Source organism: Protopterus annectens, chromosome 2.part2 (genome assembly GCF_019279795.1).
Source record: "Protopterus annectens isolate FY-2018-M chromosome 2.part2, PAN1.0, whole genome shotgun sequence".
NCBI classification, from domain to species: Eukaryota; Metazoa; Chordata; order Ceratodontiformes; family Protopteridae; genus Protopterus; species Protopterus annectens.
In genome coordinates this window covers 347,276,207-347,298,170 of record NC_056730.1, presented here as the reverse complement: position 1 = coordinate 347,298,170, position 21,964 = coordinate 347,276,207, and the positions used below count along the sequence as shown (strand labels likewise).

Here is a 21,964-nt window from a genome sequence, read left to right as displayed (position 1 = left end):
TGTGACAGAGTATAGCTGGAGTTTCTTTAGACGGTCAGCATAAGGCATCTGCTTTAGGCCTGTTATTCTTTTTGTGAAGTATTTCTGTGGCCTTTCTAGTTGTTGCAGATGTCTTGTGAGGTACATACCAAATGGGGCATTGTATTCTGTTTTATTTTTGGTTGTCTTCTGGGATTGGAACTTTGGGCAGCAGTGATTACCTTTGTTTTTATATTATATAATGGGTCTAATGAGGGATGAGTACAGAGGGACAATGACCTTCTTTTTTCTGGATGAAAAGCCCTTAGTGATGAGGTGTGCCACATAGAAGGATTTTCTAACTGTTGTGAATATGTGGTTATGAAAGATGAAACCACTGTCCACCTGTGTCCCTAGGTCTCTTATCACACTTTTGGTGTTTAGTGTACTGCCACCTATGTGGTAGTTCACAAGTACGTGTTTTTTCCCAAAGGGGACAACTATACATTTTTTGGCATTTAGCTTGAGCCCATGGCTCTGGCACCAGGCATCTGTTTCGGTAAGGCCCGTTTGTAGTATATCCACATAATTTGGGGATTCAATAATGGCTCCCAGCTTGCAGTCATCTGCGAACTTTGTAAGCCAGAGTCCCTTAGTGTTGGCCTGTACTTCAGAGAAGTAAATGCCAAACAAGAATGGTCCCAGGACAGAACCCTGTGGTACACCACTTGTCACTTGTCTGGAGCTGGATTTGGAGTTGGCTACTTTTACAGTGTGTTCTGTCAGTAAGCCTGTTGGCAACCCATCGAGTAACATATGGATTAATGCCCAGCTTAGTAAGTTTATCTATGATTCTAGAGTGGGGGATGGTGTCGAAAGCCTTGGCGAGGTCCAAGTAGGCTGTGTGAACCACCTTACCCTCGTCCACGGCTCTGGAGACTGATTTGAAGAAGTCGATCAGGTTCAGGAGGTAAGATTGGCCCTTCACAAACCCAAACTGGGTGGGGTACAGTGTTTGAAGGTTGCCAATGTCTTTGTTTATAAGTTCCATGATAATATGTTCCATGGCCTTGCAGATCAGGCTCATCAGACTGATGAGATGGTAGTTCCTGGGATCCGAAGTGGATTCCCCCTTCTGCAGAGGGATGACTGTAGCTGTAGCTTCTCCTCCTCATTCCTCCTTCTTGGTTTTGCCTGTTCCATTCACCCTACGGGCTTACTCCATTCCCCTACCTTGCCCCCATTTCCCACCTGCTCCCAACAGCTCTACACTTATAGCCTCATAACTACTCCCACTCTAGAATCAGACTATCTCAGCAGACCACACCCTCTTTCACATGACTTTTTTAACCTTACCGCCTCTATTCTCATAACGTCTACTCTACACTTGTAATCCGCCAATCTCCCTACATCAGTACTCATCTCTCCTCACTCTAAATATCATCTATACCAGTACTAATCCCTCCCAATCATACCACTCACCGCACAATCTGACACAATCCCAAGACCTATTATGCTAATCAAACCCACACTAACGACAACCTTAGTATGTCTCCCTGTCTTCCTCTCCTGCATTCTCCACCCTACCAGTCTCTCTATTTCTCAACCCACCCCCTTTCATACAACCTCCATTTTCCTCAAAAATGAATTTTTCCTTATACCCTATATTTCTCCACACATCTGTAATTACAATGACACTCACTTGTTTATCAGAAAACTTCTTCTGGAAATCTCTACTACCGTCACCATCCCTCACATTCCACACCACAATTGCTTCCTTGCCCTCTACCCTAACTCTAAAGACTCTAAACACCTTCCCTCCCTCCTACTTCTACTAATCTCAATCCTTCTCTCTGGTGACATCCATCCCAAGCCTGGACCTACAGCCAGCCAGGGCAATAACTCACCCTTGTCATCTTCCTCTTCTCACCACAAATCGCTCCTAGTTGCTACTATAAATGCCCAAAGTTTATACAATAAGTTACTTAACATGTTCTTCATTCCACATTGCTGCAGTCCTAACTATTGGGTAGTCCGCTGTCCAGTCGGCCCGAATACCAAAGTATATGGCTGACGTCGGCCAGGGCGCATTAGACTGACGTCAGTACGTCAGGGTACTAATGCGCATGACCGACGCCATATCCTCAGTCTTTTTTGCCGCATGGTCCGATGCAGAAGCAATTTTGCGAGTGCAGGTTGGCGTTCTGAAAATTTCTGAAGTCAGAGTTTCAGACCGAATCAAAGTTGGCTAAGTACCCCGTTGGGGAATATTTTGTTTTTTTCTTGCCTCAGTATTTAACCGGATGTCAGAAAAAGTGAATAACTGTATTTCTTGTGGGAAACAGATACCTCATAGGGATTACCATACTTTGTGTATACCTTGTTTAGGGCCTGAGCACGACGTTGTTGGATGCCGTTCTTGTGCTAGATTTAACAAACGCACTATTAAGAGAAGGTTAGACTGTGCCAGGTTAGTGTTTGGGAAGCGTTGTAACTATAAAATGCCGTCGGATGCTCCGACGCCGGCTTCGGCTAAAAAACGCAAGGACAAAACAGCAAAACCTAGAGGGGAAGAACCGACAGTCCCAGATGTCGGTTCTTTAGAGGGCTCAGTGGAGCTGGAGGTTTTGCCAGGTGTTTCTTTGGAGTCTCAGGGAGAGACTTTACTGTTACAGGATGTTTCCTCTCAGGAAGTAGGCCAGGCTGAGGGGGCTTCTCAGGTGGCTGTTCTTCCCTCACTTCCTAAGGTGGTTAGGGCCTCCCCTTCTGTTCCCAAGGCTTCCTTAAGGGGCAGGCCAAGTTTTGCTTCAGTGGGGGTTTCTCCTAGTGCTTCAGGGTCTTTGCCTAAGAAACATATGCTTAAAATGGCAGAAGATTTGATTACTATGATAAGGGGTTCTATGCCCCCTCCTGATAAGAGGCCTAGGGTGGAACCTGAGCTTGAGAGTTTTGAGCAGTGCTCGGAGGCTTCTGAGTCTTCGGCTGAAGACTTGCAGGAGTTCCCTGCTTATTCTGATTCTGATGTGGATGATTCTACTCCTTCAGCTTCTCCGCCTGAGGATTTTTCATTTTCAGAGACTTTGCATTCCATGAGGGAGCATTTTAAATGGGAAGGCCAAGATTTCTCTGATTCCAGGAAAAGGCTTAGGGAGTTCTTGTTTTTACCCCAGCATAGGCCTTTAGCTATACCTCCTGTTTTGAATGTGGTGGAAGATGTTTTTGCAGAGGCTTCCCTGAATCCTGATTCTTTGCCTCCTGCCCCAGTTAAACCGGATAGGTATTATAGGGTGCCTGAAGCTCATAAGTATCTTTTTAAGAGTCCTAGGGCAGACCCGGAAACTGTCTCTCAGGGGCCTAAAGGTGTAAAGGCCTCAGTTGTTAAAAATCCTGTCCCTCCTGATAAAGAGGCAAGGGCTTTGGATAGATGGGGAAAGAAAGTGTATACTTCTTCCACTTTAGCCATGAGGGCGTTGAATTGTCAGTTTCACATGTTAAAATATCAGAATTATCTTCTTTCACAGTTGAAATCTAAGGTGGATGCTCTGGCGGAAGGTATTGACTGTAAAGAGTTGCAGGATTTAGTTCATGTGTCTGAACAGGTGGGTAAACATTCCTTGCAATGTGGTTTTGATGCTGTGCAGGCCTCCTCCAGGGTGGCTGCCACTGGTTCTGTTCTTCGTAGGCACGCCTGGTTGAGAGATCAGAACTTAGCTGAGCATGTTAAGACAAGGATTTTGGATGCTCCTTTGCAGTCTGATGTGTTGTTTGGTTCGCCTGTGGAAGCAGTTTTGAAGAAAATGGAGGACAAGGCTAAATCTATGCAAACTGTTAAAGATTTTTTACAAGTGCAGCCTCCGAAGTTTAGTAGAAATTGGCCTGCTAAGGGTTGGACTTTTCCTGCTTATGATTCCCAGTCTAGGGGTAGGTCTAGACGTGGTAGGGGCAGAGCTCAGGGTTCTTTTAGGCCTAGGACAGGGAGTTCCCCTGCTCAGACTTCTGGGGAGGGCAGGGGTCAGTCCTTTCGTAAGCAGACCCAATGACCTGCCTTTTCAGCTGCCAGTTCATTCTCGCCTGGCAGCACCGTTGGGAGGAAGGCTGTCTCTTTTCAAAGAAAATTGGGATTTAATTACCCAAGACAGATGGGTTCTGGATATCATTCACCACGGTTACAGGTTTTATTTCCATACCTTGCCTCATTTCAAAGGCATGCCAGACATTCCTCCTCTACAAAGACAAGAGGCGTACAAGCAAATTTCTCTGTTACTCCAAATAGGGGCCATTCAGCCAGTTCCTGTGCCAGAAAGAGGCCTAGGATTTTATTCTCGCCTGTTCCTAGTACCAAAGAAGGGGAACACGTGGAGACCAATTTTGGATTTATCTATCCTCAACACTTATCTGGACATTCCCAAGTTCAAAATGTTGACGTTACAACAGCTTTTACCTCTACTGGGCAAAGATCACTGGATGGTAACTTTAGATCTCAAGGAAGCTTACCTTCATGTGCCTATAAGATTAAGTTGCAGAAAGTATCTGCGTTTTCGAGCTGGAAGTTCTCATTATCAGTTCTCTGCATTGCCCTTTGGTTTATCTACTGCGCCCAGAGTATTCACAAAGGTTCTGGCTCCAGTGATAGCTTACTTCAGGCTGAAAGGGATTCAAATCTACCCTTACTTGGACGATTGCCTGATTCTGGCTCAAGAAAAGGAAGACCTTCTACAGCATCTGGAATATGTCATAGCAGTGCTAAGATGCCTAGGGTATTCTGTGAACGAAATAAAGTCCAGTCTAGTACCCTCTCAAGACATGTGCTTTCTGGGTGTGAGACTGAATACAGCAGCCCAGATGGCCTTTTTAACCCCGGACAAACAAAAGAATCTTTCCAGTTACTTCCATCAACTATCTCTTCAGTCCGGGCTGACTGCAAGGACAGTCCTTCAAGCCTTAGGGTTCATGGCATCTTGTATTCTGGTGCTTCCCAATGCCAAACTGCATATGAGGAAGCTACAATGGTATCTCAAAAATGTATGGACACAGCACTGCCAGGATTTGGACACTGTCATTCAAATAATACCTTGCATTCAAAAGGAATTTTTGTGGTGGGCTCAGGAATGTCACCTAAACAAGGGACTCTCTGTGACCCGGCCAGAGGCGAGTCAGATTCTAACGACAGATGCCTCAGACATTGCTTGGGGAGCTCATCTAAATGGAAAGTGGATACAAGACAAGTGGCCTGCCAGACTACAGCATCTACATATCAACATGAAGGAGATGTTAGCAGTCCAGTTTGCATTAATGGCTTTCAAGGAATTACTTCTTCCAGGGCAGGTGTTGATTCTAACAGACAACACAACTGTCATGTGGTACATCAACAAACAAGGGGGAACACATTCTTACCCATTGTGCAGGCAAGCAATGATTTTATGGGAGACTGCGCTCAGCTTGCAACTAACTCTTCAGGCAAGGTTTCTGCCGAGCACAGAACTCCTTAGCAGATGTGTTAAGCAGACAAATCATGGATCCCCACGAGTGGAAACTGGATCTTCATGTATTTCAAAAATTGACAGTGTCATGGGGAACTCCAGACATGGATCTGTTCGCTTCTCCACTAAACCACCAGCTGCCAAAGTTTTGCACAAAGAGGTTTCATCACACAGCTTGGAAAGTGGATGCTCTTTCTTTCAGTTGGAAAAATCTTCATGTGTATGCGTTTCCACCTCTGCCTCTTCTTCCAAAGGTGCTTCTAAAGGTCAGACAAGACAAGCCAAGGATGATTTTAATAGCTCCAGATTGGCCTCGGCAGCACTGGTACCCATTACTGAGGAGTCTGGTAAGGAAGCCTCCATGGCCTTTACCCTTGATTCCACACCTGTTGTCTCAGAGGGACGGTCACCTGCTCAATGTCAAGCTTCACTCTCTTCATCTAACAGCCTGGCATATTCTGTTTTGAAAGACAGCAGGTCTCAACTTCCTCAACAAGTTTTAAATGTGATTATGGAAGCCAGGAGACCTAGTACAAGGAAAGTGTACGCAGAAAAATGGAAGAGATTTTTATTTTGGAGTGCAGCAAACAATTTGGAGATTTCTGAGCCAAATTTGAGTGTGGCTCTTCAATATCTTACTGAATTACTGGACAAAGGTTTGTCTTTCTCTTCCATTAAGATTCATGCTGCAGCAATTTCAGCTCACTATGATTGTGACCCACCATTGTTTTCGCATCCTTTGTTCAAGCAATTTCTTAGAGGGGCAAAGAATATAAGACCCCCACGTAGAGCTCCTACTCCTGCTTGGGATCTCAATTTTGTGTTGGAGAAACTTACTCTACAACCTTTTGAGCCTGCGGCTACGGCTGAATTGAAATACTTGTCATGGAAGACTGCTTTTTTGTTGGCCATTACTTCTGCAAGAAGGGTTTCTGAGTTGCAGGCCCTTATGGCAGTGGAGCCTTTTTTGATTTTTCATAAGGATAGGGTATCTTTACGTACTAATCCTTCCTTTATGCCTAAGGTGGTTTCTAGTGTGGCTTTAAACCAAACTATTCATTTGCCTACTTTTTATGCAGATCCCCAAAATAAAGGGGAAAAGATTTTGCACACTTTAGATGTACACAGGCAATTGCGTTATTATTTGAGCAGGACTAAGGATTTTAGGCAGTCTCAGCAGTTGTTTGTTTCTTTTGCTTTGAGTTCGCAGGGCAAGCCTGTGTCAAAACAAACTATTTCTAGGTGGATTGGGTGTTGCATTGCATTTTGTTATTCCCATCATGGCAAGGAGATTCCAGCTGGGATTAGGCCTCATTCCACTAGGGCTACTGCCACTTCAACAGCATTTCTAAGGGGGGTGGCAACAAAGGATATTTTGGAGGCAGCTACTTGGAGTTCAGTGCATACTTTCTCTAAGCATTATCACCTTCCTCTCTACTCTAAGTCTAGGGCTGGTTTTGCCACAGCTATTTTGCAAGGCATGTTGTCAGTTCCTGCTTCCTTATGATTTGCCAGCCTCCCTTACCTCTGCTTTGGGATTCTACCCAATAGTTAGGACTGCAGCAATGTGGAATGAAGAACATAGTACAGTTTTGTACCTACCATAAATGTAGATGTTCGAGGATCCACATTGCTGCAGTCCAATTTACCCTCCCTCCTTCCCCTCTGTGTTTAGGGGTGGTTGTGTAGGTGAGGTTATATTCTGCTAATTTTGTATATATTGTGTATATATATTTTGGTGCAGGTATGTTGGGAGTTTTTGGCTTTTGGCCTTATCTTTTCAGGGTCTTCTGACATCTGGGGCAAGAAAAGACTGAGGATATGACGTCGGTCATGCGCATTAGTACCCTGACGTACTGACGTCAGTCTAATGCGCCCTGGCCGACGTCAGCCATATACTTTGGTATTCGGGCCGACTGGACAGCGGACTACCCAATAGTTAGGACTGCAGCAAGGTGGATCCTCGAACATCTACATTTATGGTAGGTACAAAACTGTACTTTTCATGCCTGACTCTCCCACAACAACGCAGACTTTCTTTCTGTTACTGAAACATGGCTGAAACCTCACATAAAAGACATTGAAATTACTCCTGCCAACTACAGTATTATAAGAAATGACAAAACCCACAAGAAAGGTGGTGGAGTAGCCCTACTTTTATCATCTTCCCTAACAGTGACTCCCTAAAGTAAGCACATGCCCCAATTTGCTACAGCTGAGCTAACTCTGGCCCTACTAAAGATCAATAACAACAAAAGCATTTGCATAGCTACCCTATATATCCCTCCAGGTAACAATATTCCCATCCCTGAGGATATCTTTTCATGGTTCTCATCAAATATACAAAATGAGACTATACTCCTAGGCAATGTTAATATAAACTGATCTGCTATAAATTCTCCCACAACTTCTCAGAATATAAACCTATATAATTTCACCCAGCTAATCAATTCTCCTACTCAACCTGCTAAAAATACCTCTTCTGGTAGTATTCTGGACTGGACACTAGTATCCCACCCCCATATGATATCTGTCAGTAGTACCTTATCTGACTTCATTAGTAACCATCTCCCTGCCTTTGCACATCGTACACGTTCATCCCTCCATTTACAGCACAATTATATCTCAATCCATTCCCTGAAAAACTTCAATTGTCAAACCTTCTCCGACTCGTTAAAACACATTAACCGGAATCCTCTAAAAAACCTTCCTCTGGACAATGCTGTTACTTCAGTACTTATAGTCTCTATAGCCAAACTCACCACGTCTTTCCCTAATAATATGTCAGTCCAGACCCCATTCCCCTCCACTAACTTAACCCTCTCTGACTCCAACACAGCTCAACACCCCTCTTTCTCTATTGAACCTATTCCTACCACTACCATAAAAAAAACGTCTACAGAAATGGAAACCATGCTCAAATGCCCCAGATGAACTTCCATCTAACTTTCTTAAACTAGCTGCTGATGGCATAGCTTTTCCCATCTCCATCCTGATGAACCATTCCATCCAAGAATCTTATGTACCCCTCTTTTGGAAAAAAGTCTTCATTGTTTCCCTCCATAAAGGAGGCAACAACACTGATATCTCTAATTTCCGTCCAATAGTCATCCTATCTCCCATCTCTAAAATTCACGAAAAATGTATCCACCTTCAGCTTCTATCTTATCTCTTAGACAATCAACTGCTGACCCCCACACAACTTGGTTTTAGAGCTGGACACAGTACCACCACTGCCCTCCTCTCCTTTCTTGAAACCATTAACCATGCCCGTGACTCCAGCAATATTGTATCTACCCTTCTCCTAGACTTATCCGAAGCCTTCAATACTGTTTCATATAACCTTCTCCTGTCCAAGCTCTCTCATCTCAGTCTTTCCTCCTCCTCCATCAAATGGTTTTCCAGTTACCTTTCTAATAGACAACAAGCCACCAAATGGAAAAATTGTATCTCTTCCTTCCTTCGTACTCTCACAGGTGTCCCACAAGGCTCCATACTAGGCCCTCTACTATTCAACATCTTCATCAATGACTTTTATCACTGTATCCCTAATGCTAAACTTGTCCAATATAGCAATGACTCTACCATCATCTGCTCTGCCAAATCCCTTCCTAAACTCAAAAAACTAACTCAAGATGCCTTCTCTTGCACTGAGTCTTGGATGTTGAACAATCAGCTTACCTTCAATGCTTCAATATCCAAAATCATGATATTTACCCCTTCTAAACTCACCAAAGTAGACACAAACTCTTTCTCTATATCTAGCCATAACATGACCCCCATTGAAATAGTTCACTATACAATGCTTCTAGGTGTCCCTATCAATGAGCACCTAAAGTTTGACATCCATCTACAAACAAATATTAAGAAAACCCATCAAAAGCTGGGCATGTTATATTGCCACAGTCATTATCTTGCTCCCTCAACCAAACATATCATCTTTACTACCTATCTCATTCCCTCCATTTTGTATGGACCCACTCTCCTCACCAATCTTCACTCCTCTCTAAAGTCAAAGCTGGCTTGCTGCTACAATAAAATCTCTAAGTTTGCAACAAGATCCAAATCCTTCTCTCACCATTGGAATGTTCTTCACACCTTGAATTGGTTGGAATTGCCAAACTACTTATCCTGTATTCAACACTCTGCTGCTCATAAACTTATCTTTAAACCCTCAAATTATCCCACTCTCTCCTCCACCCTCAAAATGCATCACCTAGACTACTCAGATCCAACAATCAGAACTTCTTGGAAGTGTACAAACCCATACGTACTCCAGGGACACTTCAGCTATCTTTTTCCCTAGCACGACAATGGAATTCCCTTCCTGCTCTCAATCGAACTACCAACAACCACTCCACCTTTAAGACCTTGCTCCATTCCCATCTCTCTTCTTTCTGGGAATGCTCCTATTTTCACCACACCTGACTCCCTCCACTGCACCCCTACTCTCCTTCATCCTTTTTCTCAACCTAACACTCATCTCTATCATTTCGTATCTACCTTACTTTTTGCTACTTTACTTCCCCCCCCTTTTCATCTCGCTTATTTGGAACCTGCAAGGCTTGCTTTTTGATGTTTCTTAAAAATGTTCTGTTAAAACACATTCCTTAATTGCTCTGTACCATCTCATGTACTCTTGTTTATTTTACATCCTTAGGACACATCCCAAAAATGTTTTGTTTACTATTTGTTTTTTGCCTTGCTGTTTTTATTTTTAAGTTATGTATAAATTACAAACTGTAGATTTTCATTTCTGAGCTATGTATAAATTACAAACTGTTGATTTTCTATTGTAAATCTGAAAAAGGAGCTTTTCTCCCCAGGTCTCCATTGAAACCGGGCTCATTTTTGGCCCATTGAACTATCACGGTAAACAAACTGTAAAATAAATAAAATCCTGATAATTCATTGTTATCTTTCTGCAGATAGAAAACAGAATATTTGTTTCTCAAATGTGCTAAAGACATGTTCTTATGAACATTTTCACATTTTGTTTTCTCTGTTTTAGGGTGGTCGTGGACTTGATGGTGGTCCTGGACCTCAAGGTCGTCAAGGGTCAACTGTAAGTGGATTTGCATAATTTTTTTTTAAATAGAATTGCTGTTTTGTTTGTTTAAATGATTTCTCTTTGATTCATTGGGGTTTCAGCTGTATGTAGTAAGTATCTTTCCAATTGCTATATATGGAAACAAAAGCTATATACAGAAGTTTTGTCTGCAAACCCTCACACCATGAAGAAAATTTACATGAATCGTGATGTCTTAGTTCATATAGCTTATGCTGTTAGTGTTAAAAGAGTTTATATACCCAACCAAACATCAAATCTGGAGAGGCTAAAATTAATACCTGAAATGGTGACAACAGTGGTTGTTGAGATGGGTCTATATTGGAACATCGAATATTTAACAGTTCGAATCACTAAAGGTCGACCCTTAGTGATTGAAATGTTAAACCATCGAATGTTCCGAAAAAAAAAATAAAAACAAAAACAAAAAAATCTAAATGGTGTAGGCAGGGGCGCAAGCCCCCCCTGCACCCCCCACCCCTGCTACTTAAATATAGTGCGAGACCGCACTACATTGAAGTAAATGGACAGAGAGTTCTGTTTACCTTTTTGATGTTCTGCAATTTCACTATTCCCGTGTTGACAATGTCAGATTCGACATTGTCGGCTTTCGAGAATTTAATATAGACCCGTTGAGATATATAACAGTGATGCTGGAAGTGCTGAACAAGTTGAACCCACACTGCAGAATAATAGTTTGGGACTAAAATATGTTCCAAATGATGCAAGACTGACTGACAGCCTGGGTGGCAACCAGTCCAAGAGGGTAGGGAATTGGTTGAGAACCAGCAGAGAAGCACTGTCTGAAGAGAAGTACAGCTCTGGCAATAAAGACTTTGGAGAGGGTGAGCCTGTTTAAAGGTGCTCAGTATTTCACCTGAGGATCTTGGGTATCTAGATGTGTATAGCCACACTTGTTTAGTTTAATGGGCACCACTGTGTGTTTAAAAACATCTAGATATCTCCTAACCCTGCTATTTGATTATCATAATCCATGGCTGATACCTTGGTATCCTAGTGTCCGTAGATAGAAATGCAGAGAGGATGGAGAGTTGATGGTGTTGGGGATGCAGGGGACCCAAAAATACCTCTATAAATGGAAGATGCAAAGCAACAGTGTTATATTTTCTTCAATATCAAAATAAACAAAAATAAAACTATAAACATAAAACTTTATTTCATTGGGTGTGCCAACAAATATGATAATACTATGTGAATATGATACAAAGAAATATATTCTAAGTAAAATATATGTGATGTACAGTATCTTTATATTTAAAATTCAAGCTGAGATGGTAAAGACATTTTATGCAGAGCATTGACTTTTGAAAAGTCCAGTAAAAGGCTTGGTTAACACTGTATGAGATGCCACTGGCTTTTGGCAGTGGGCCTTAGATTTCAATGTTTAAGCTCTGCAGTTGGAAGTATTATCATAATTAACTTTTATTCAATTAGATTGTTGACCTATCCATGTGAAGCAGAGGTCCTCCCTAACCCAATTCCAGTGCAACTTGGACAATTGGATGGGAACAGTTAATTCATCCCTGGTTTGGTACCTATGTCTGTAATGGACAGAGGCAACCTGTAAATAGTTCCTCTCCTAGGCCCCAGCTTGTAAATGTTTCCTCTCCCAAGCCCCTGCTTACACTTATCAAGGGTATAAGAACTTGTCATAGATTTGGGGTGTATGGCTAAGCTTAAAAAGGCCCTTGTAGTCATTAGCCTAGTAAACACCTATGAACCTGTGAACCATGCAATGTTTCTGGTCACAGCAAAGTTGTAAGTTCACAAGGGAAACACATAGGTCACAGAAGTAATAAAACAATACTAGTATAGAATAACAAAACACAGGCCATTACATTAAAAGCAAATGTAATGACTCAAACCTATGTAGAAGATACATGGAGCTTGGGTATTAAATGGCATATTTTATTTCTGCCTGATATACAGAAGACACTATTATGGAAGTATATTGAATGGTATTTGACTCATTATGGGAAAGTCTGTGAAGCCAACTCTTTTGAGACTAACCAATGAAATAGGCAAAGAAATGAAAAGTAGGCTAACTTGTCTGCAGATATGTTCTCCATAAACATAGTTGTATTAGATGTAGGGAACACAGTGTGTATCTTAGTGCTTGGAGACAAAGAGTTCAATGTTTCCCCAAGGAAAAAAAAAACTCATCCGTTTGTTCATTTTTGGCTCATAGGACTAGATTTCAGGCGTTGTAGTTGCAGGTAAGGAACTTATATTTACAGTGGAAATATACACATGAAAGAGGCTGAATCAGCAGTGTAAGCAGTGTAAGGGTAGTAAGAGCTGTTTACTGTGTGTGACAGGACCTCAACCTGTAAAGACGAATGTAGTTCATCCTGTCATCGTAGTAATCATAACAGTTACATATGCCAGGTTTCTAAAACTAATTATAGGTGCAACTTGATAGTACGTACATTTGCTAAAAGGTCTAGGGAATGTTTGAAGCTACTGCCTAATGATAATAGAGCAGATAACTAGGTTAGAAGCCTGGCACACCGATTAAGAGAAGTTAGACTGTGTATGAAAATATGCAGAAATGTTTGGAATTTTTTTTCGGATTAGTGTATGGAGAATGATAAAGACCATATATATTTGGGAGCAAGGCAAACTGTTAACAATCAAAGTGATTAAAGGCTTAATATCAAACCCAAAAGACAAAATCTCAAAATGGCTGAATACAGAGCTGCATCACAGATTTTGAGTGTGTCAACAGAGGAAGGGTTAGGAGATATTATACCTTTATTGGCATACCCAGCATTAAGACTAAGTTGGAGACATTTATTTTTATGTTCTTTTCTGGATGTCACTGCTTTGTGCAGTTCTGTTAGCTATGTATTGTTGGTGTGAATTTGCACAACTTCAGGGAAAGTGAAATGATTGTTTTGCTATAAAAAAGCAAGTATTTTGATTTTCTCAAAGTAGTGTGATATCAGGGTGAGAATATATAAGTAGCAAGGAGTGGGGTTCTTACTGTCACCACATGGATGTTTGTGGGCTCTTCCCTCTGTAAGATATTTTGTGGTTATGTCCTATGAAGTTTCACAGCTGTGTGCAATTTGCAAAGCTTAATTTATGGTTTTCACCCACTGGGATTTTTTTATTTGTGTTTTTACATTGTTATTATGTTGTTTGGTATTGTAACTATAAATCTTATGCTATGCACCCCTCTTTAAAAAATGGATGCCCACCTTCAAGTAGTTATCTTGTGCAGTAAATCCAAAACAGAAGTGAGCATATTGTAACATATATAATGGGGCAATGAAGAACAGCCCATGCAAGTACTATGCAGTACTTCATGCTAGACTAAAGTCAGATGTGGATTTAGGCAGTCAACAAGTGTCTCCTGCATGACTGAACATGCATATTGTAATAATGTTTGTGTTGGTGTGCCATATGTCAAAAGAATAAAACATATTTACTATCGGTAATATAGGCTGTAGAATTAGAAGGGAAAAGTAGTCAAATGAGAACGGTAGATTTGCCATAGACAATTATTATGATGTTGACCACAATTGTATTTATTTGTTTACTCTCTCTTTCTCTTGCTCTGGGTTTCTTCCTATCTGTATTACAGACCTATAGGATGGGTGGAATGAAGGGGGGCAACCATCCTGCATACCAGTTTGCAGAGGCGCACAAAGTTTATTATATTATTATTTATTTATTTATGCACACATTGCTAAAAATATTAAACAAGACTAACTTTCTTGAGTCAGTGCAATGTGTCAGCAATCACTGCCACCTGATTGTTCCTGCTCTGTATGCAAAAGAATTACAGAAGCGTGCATGCATTTTAGTTTAAAACCGATGCTGTTTGTGTTTTGAGTAGAGAGGTTAACAATGTTGTCAGTGAGTGCTCACAGACTTTAGTTATGTATTAAAAGTGCAATCATTAATGTGAGTAATCTGGAGAATTTGGAAGACAGCTGTAAGGTCAGTTGTCAACTGATTATATGAACATCTTAGTCTGTGAGGAATCCCTGCTGCTTCTCCAGCGTCTCTTTTGCAATCAGCTTGTTGAAATTGCCAGTAGAAAAAACAGATATGAAGACAAAGCTTAGTGGAAAAGTTCATCTGAATGAACTTGACCTTGTTTTGGAGTACTTAATGAATGGTTTACTTCATCAAAGCATTTCAGTAAAGCAAATAGAATTAACTCTGTTCATGGCTTACAAGTCTAAAACATATGATACACCAGAACCACCAGAACCACCATCGCCCATACCCACATAATTTCTACCCTCCTCTATGCCTCACCTATTTATACTAATCTTTCCAAATCTAACCTAAACAAACTGGCAACTTCCTATAACAACATTGCCAGATTTGCCAATGGCTCACCATTTAGAACCCATCACTGTATAAATCTCAAGCTATACTACTCAGACAAGCTCCTCGTGGTCCTGCAGAGTGGTCCTAGCTACAGAGAACTCAGAAAAGCGACTACTTTCTGGATTTAAGTATCTTTGCTGTTTTTTTTTACTTGAAATAGCTTCTCTAGCTTACCCTAAACAAGCTTAAACTGTTTTTTTAGCTGTTTGCTGCATTATTTAATATCTGCACTTAAAGTTACATTTTAGTCGAATCTGATCGAAAGTTTGTTTGTTTGTTTAATTTAACTGTTGAGGCTGCACACTAAAGTGTGCTAGCCTGTGTAACTGATTTATTACTGTTTCTGCATTTTCTGTGTGCTTCTATCTAAAAACAAAAAAAACCCAAAAAAATAATCCTTGTTTTCCCGCCTCTCCTCGACTAGTTTAGACCAGTTTACAGGCATTGCTGTATTCTGGGCTGTGGTGTAGTTCCTGTGTTGTCCATTACCTTACTTGGATAGAAGGAAGTTTCTTTGCTCACCAGTGGGAGTGGGGAGCCTTGAGCAGCCTATCTGTCCCTGTAGGAAGTGACCTCAGCACAAGAGCTGTAGTAATTGGTTGTTTTGGACCATTTCTAGCTCTTTTGAAGTTCCCTGTTTAAAATCCGCGTTTGCACATCTTTGCGCGATTGTGTGCAGGTTAAAGAAGGTTAAACTTCTTCTGGCTCCGCCAAGTCTGCTCTTCAAATTTTCCCTTAAGGAAGCTCTACTCTTAGTATAATCAGACTACTCGCTATATTATAAGCCTAGCACTTGTTCTCAAAACTTCTCTACTAAGTAAGCACTCTCGTACTAAGTAAGCACTACATCCACCTACCACCCCTGTGAATATCCACTTCCCTTAAAGGCACAGCACTCCCTGGTAGATTACTGGTGTCCTCTCCAGTTCAGCTGGTTAATCTGGGTAACTTGAGACAATGCTACAATTGTCTCATGTACACAGACAACCCTCTCCTCCTCCCAACAAACACAAATACATGTGAGAGATGCAACTATAAAGCCAAACTGGAGGCTGAACTCTCTCAACTCAGGGCTGGCATGACCAGACAAGAGGAGATGGTAACCACACACACAACACACCCAGTCCCACATAGACCTACCACAACTGCAAACCAAACACATAGAAACACAAAAACACAAAGACATACTTGGAGGCTCTAATAAAAAACTTACCAAAACAACAGAGGCTCCCAAAGCAGACATCCAAAAATCCATCACCTCAAAACAAAACACATGCAACACATACTTCAATAAATCAGTGTGTCAATCAATTACAGCCCTTAAGGCCAAACACCATGCCTGATACACTAGTAATAGGTGACTCTATAGTCAGACACACTGATGTCCTGCTTACCAGGCTGAACAAGGAGAGGGTGACTGTGAGCTGCCTATCGGGAGCTAGGATCTGCCACATAACACACGCACTCAGGTCACTCCAAAGCAAGTACAAATATGACTCCATCATTGTCCATGCTGACGTGAATGACCTGAGACATACCTCCCTGGACTACATGAAAAGAGACATAGAGGAGCTCTCTGATTATGTAGCCCAGGCTAGTATGACCCTGACCCTGAGCAGCATCTTGCCCTCACCAAGAATGATGCCACAATACAAAGACAAGATGATCAGCTTTAATAATTGGCTCAAGTACTGGTGTCATTCTAAGGGGATCCAATGTCTGTCTGCCTGGGATGACATGTTGGACAAGCCATGCTGCTTCGCAAGGGATGGCTTGCACCTGCCACCACTGGGCTTCCAGATATTGGCTAAGGCTCTTGCCACCCCCATAGTGCCTTTTTTAGGCAAGGCTCAAAAGACAAACCCACCTCCTTAGAAAGAAAAATGGAAAAAAACTAAGGGTAATGCTGCTCAACGCCAGAAGTCTAAATCTCAAGATGCGGGCACTCGATGCACTCCTCAGTATGGAGAACATTGACGTCTGTGCAGTAACTGAAACTTGATTCAAGGCTCCTGAGAGCACCCCAGCGCTACCAGGCTATACCTCGTATCACGCTTTTTGGCCCCAAAACCCGGGCCGAACCACAAAGGGAGGGAGAGTGTCCATATTCATCAAGGACACCCACACCTCCAGGTTAGTAGCAATACATGAAGCATCAGAGGCCATACAGGTGCAACTAACCATAGGCAAAACTGCTATACAACTGGTAGCATGTTACAGACCACCCTCCCAATCTCAAGAACCCCACTCAGCCTTCCTGAAGACATTGGAGGATATGAATGTATCACAAAATACCATCATACTGGGAGACTTCAACTACCCTAACATAGACTGGGTACATTATTCTAGCCCTAACACCCTAGCCCAAAGGTTCCTGATATTCATAAATTCAAATGTACTGGAACAACTAGTCACCTCTCCCACTAGGGGAGATAATATACTAGACCTGATCATCACAAACATGGGAACAAAATGCTCCACACCGGAGGTATACCCCTCACTAGTGAGATCTGACCACAAACTAATCACCCAGGATATACATATCCCACCTCCACCCCCAGCACAAAAGACCACAGTGAAAAACTTCTCAAAAGCAGACTTCACTCTTCTTAAGACTGAGATGGTATCCTTTAAGCCCACTGGGCCAGTGGATACCACATCCCACAATGCTGAATCCTTCACAAATGCTTTCTATGGACATCTCCAAGAATGCATGGATCATGCAATCCCAAATAAATCCAAGTCCCTCTCCACCAAAGGCAAGCATCCTGTCTGGTGGACCTCAGCCATTAACAAATTGTATAACAAAAGAAGGAAGCTACTGCATGACAGAGCAAAATCCCATAAAGGGAAGACATCTCTGATCAACACTAGCAGAAAACTACATTCTCTCATAAAAACATCCAAGGCCAACTATGAGACAAAAATTGCTAAGGACACTAAAGATAACCACAAAGCCTTCTTCAGCTATGTTAGAAACCTGGGCAGAAACCCTCAGATATGCTCAGAGTTAGTTCACAACAACAAAAAATACACTGAACCCACAGATATTGCCAACATTCTGGCTGACAGGTTCAGTGCAAATCTTTCCCCTCCCTCACCCCCAAAAGAAGAAATACATATCCCAGCTGAATGTAATCTCCCTGTCATCTCAGATGTCCAGGTGAGAGCCACCCTCAGCAAAGCTAAAAACACAGCATCAATGGGACCTGACGGTATCCCGGGTTGCGTGCTACGTGAACTCCAAGAGGAAGTAAACCCATGCATAAAAATGCTATTTAACCTTAGCCTTACTACAGGATATGTACCTGAACACTGGCGTACAGCAACAGTGGTCCCACTCCACAAAGGGGGTACCTCTACAGACCCTGGGAACTACTGCCCCATAAGCTTAAACAGCCTGGTCTGCAAAGCTATGGAAAGAATCATTATGGAACTCATAAACAGAGACATTGTGGACCTACAGACACTTGATCCCACCCAGTTCGGCTTTGTAAAGGGCAGATCCTGCCTTTTGAACCTGGTTGACTTTTTCGAAACAGTCACTAGAGCCATTTATGAGGGCAAAGCAGTCCATACAGCTTACCTGGACTTGGCTGACGCCTTCGACACAGTACCCCACTCAGGCATCATAGATAAGCTCAACAGCTTAAATGTAAACCCTTATGTCACTAGATGGGTTGCAAACTGGCTAAAGGACAGAACCCATAAAGTTAAAATCGCTGGAGCAATATCAGACTCAAAGCCAGTCACAAGTGGTGTCCCACAGGGATCTGTCCTGGGACCCCTCTTGTCCGGCATTTATTTCTCAGATGTTAAAGCAAACATGGGAGGGTTGTGGCTGACAAAGTTCGCAGATGACTGCAAACTAGGCGCCATAGTCGATACACCAGCAGACACATACATCCAACAAAAAGGCCTCACAGAAACGGACAACTGGTGCCGGAGTCATGGCCTTAAACTAAATGCCAAAAAATGTATAGTCATCCCCTTTGGGAAAAACAAAGTACCCACAAATTATCACATAGACAGCAACCCAGAGTACGGAAAAAGTAATCAGAGACCTAGGGACCCAAGTCGACAGCGACCTCTCATTTGACACCCACATTGCCAAAGTGGTTAGAAAAACATTCTACCTTGCACACCTTATCATGAAGGGATTCACATCCAGATCCAAGGATGTCATTGTACCCCTATACTCCTCCCTCATCAGACCCATGATTGAGTACAATGCCCCATTTGGTATGTACCTCACCCGGCATTTGCAACAGCTGGAGAGACCACAAAAGTACCTCACCAAGAGGATCAAGGGTCTCCAACATATGTTTTATTCTGCCAGACTAAAGAAACTCCAGCTCTATTCAGTAGCATACCGCCTGCTCAGAGGTGATCTCTGCCTGACGTACAAGGCCATGTCCAATCAGGAACTGATGGACATGCTCCACCTCAAAAATCCAAATCCATCAGAACCACGAGAGCTAAAGACTTAAACCTCGGCACAAGTATGAATAGGACATGCTGGAGGGATAGATTCATAACCCAGAGGCTTCCCATGCTCTGGAACAAGATCCCAGTTCATGTTAGGCAGAGCCCCTCACTGACTCTCTTCAAGAGAAATCTTGATGAGTGGATGGGAGATCGTAAGTTTACCCCAGGGGTCACATCTGTGTCACTACTAGACAGGGGCACAGTAAACTAATTCTATTATATAAGGGGACCTTCTCTGTGTCACTACTAGACAGAGGCACAGTATTCTAAATCTATTCTGTGCACTTTTGTACCATTTTATGGGGTGGCGAAAGCCACATCACTATGGCTAGGCTTACAAATGCCCCAGGGCAGATAGCCTAGTTTTAAACTATGAAACTATGAAACTATGAAACAGCTAGGATGGCTAGAACTCCAAAACCAGCTACTATTTCAACAACTTATTATCACCCATAAGATACTCTTTCATACCAACAATACTCCTATTCTCAGTAGCCTAATCTCTCCCTATAGAAATCTTACTACCCTTTGCTCAGCAAATAAATTACTAGTAACCATCCAGAAATCCCATAATAAAGCAGGAGACTTCCTCTTCTCTAATTCCTTGGGAAAGATTTGGAATAGGCTCCCCAGCAACCTACAATTACTTTCATCATTACCACTCTTCAAGTACCAACTAAAATTACTCCTTAAAGCACACTGGCTATGCCCATGTATTAACCCAGATTAACACAAACTGCACAGTGTACTGTTTTCTCCCCCCCTTTCCCACAACCTCCTAGTGGGATTATAAAGCCTCCTCTACTTTAATATTCGAGTCTTCTCTTTTTCCATGAAACTCCCTATGGTACATATTTTTGGAACCCTACTTCTGCTCCAGGCACTTGCTTTCTCAGTTTGTATGTATGCCAACTATGTTATATAAGTTAAAAATTTTGAACAGGCATAATAATTAGCTAGAATCTTTCATTTCTTCCCTACTCTACTACAAATCAAATGTCAACCTCTAAACCTTAGATACATGCTTCTAGAACTACTGTACTGCTAAAACCTGCACACATTTTTCTTTTGATGCTAGTTTCTACTATGTTAGCCTACAACAATATTTTATTTAACATTGTTAGTTTTATGTTGCTTTACTGCTTTGATGCTAGTTTCTACTATGTTACCCTACAGCAATACTGTATTTAACATTGTTAGTTTTATGTTGCTTTACTGCTTTTTATTTATGTTATATTAGTTTAATTTTGGAGCTTTTCTCCCCGGGCTTCTACTGAAAATGGACATGTATCTAGTTAGACTAGACAGTCAACAAATGTAAAATAAAAATAAATAAATAAAATAAATGATCAGTATGTTTCACAGGGGTGATGTCTGCCTCATAACCTGATCCATGGTACGGCTGAAACCCTCTACACTGTGAGTGAGATCTATTAGGTGAACAGAAACCACCTTTTCCAAAATGAGGGGGAGGTAGACCTTGTAATCCCAGAAACCGTGCTAAACTCCTCCAATAAAACTTGAATACAGTAAACTAGAACTTGATTTAATGACTAAGTATAACTCTGAGTACTCAATACGGAGATATTCTGCAGCTCTACAAACACAGGGTGTGACTCTACACATATTACTTATCTTTCCCAAAGTTTGAAAATATATTTTTTGTCAGATTTGTCTGGTTAACAAATAGAAACATTTCAACTCAAGCAATAACGCAGTGCAGAGGAACACCAAGTATTTCTATTCACCTGCTTCATAATAAGAATTGCATGGTTACAATAAAAAAAACATATCAAATATTAAATGTTTAGGAGAGACACACATTAATGTATATTTACCCCATTATAAAATCTGCTATAAGGAAGGCTGCATTCCCAGAACCATGTTGTTTGGAGCTCTGCTATGTTCCTCTTTGTCAATTCTGCTTTGAAACTTTACAAGGTCAAGTTATGTGAACTTAAGTTTTATTGTTACAGATGTTTCCAGCTTCCAACAGTCACTCCCCATGCATCTTCTGTTATTTACCTCTACTTGCACAGACAAGTCAGGAAATGCAGTTTTAGTATTTGGGTTATTGTCCAAATGCCATTAATTTTAATCTCCAAACCTGGGCATTCCGAATACACAGTCTTCCAGTTTCCTCTTTAGTCTGTAGCCTAGAAATACATATGCTAAACACTGTGTTAACCAGATCTAACAATACTGAAAGAATCTGATATGTCTGTGCTTCCTTTTTTGTCTGGGATTCCATTCTCTGGTTTTGACATTCCTGTTGTTTCTCTTCATAGTTTTTATAAAAGGCTGGCATTTTTCTATTATGAATCTATTGTAGAGAACTGTGAAATGTTACTTCTGTCATGATGAGAGACAGCAAAACAGCCATGTTTAACTTTGATTTCTTGTTTAGGGTGACCAAGGACAGAGAGGAGCCTTAGGCGAGGGTGGCCCAAAGGGAGAACGTGTAAGTTTCTTTTCTATTAACATATGCTGATGAAAGGCTTAGTGTCAGACTTGATGGCTTGAATTCTAAAGCCATACATTGTCACATTTAAAAATATACTATTCAGTGACATTTTATACCACTAAAGCATTTATTATTTAT

At 41.6% G+C, this 21,964-nt stretch overlaps 1 protein-coding gene across 1 annotated transcript in view; it reads left to right on the top strand.

Moving 5' to 3' along the window:
• Window positions 1-21,964, top strand: part of COL9A1 (collagen type IX alpha 1 chain) — a 655,564-nt gene that overhangs the window by 480,927 nt on the left and 152,673 nt on the right. Inside the window, exons 21-22 of the mRNA XM_044063896.1 lie at window positions 10,450-10,503; window positions 21,770-21,823. Coding sequence (XP_043919831.1) covers window positions 10,450-10,503; window positions 21,770-21,823 — 108 coding nt within the window. The remainder of the gene's footprint in view (window positions 1-10,449; window positions 10,504-21,769; window positions 21,824-21,964) is intronic.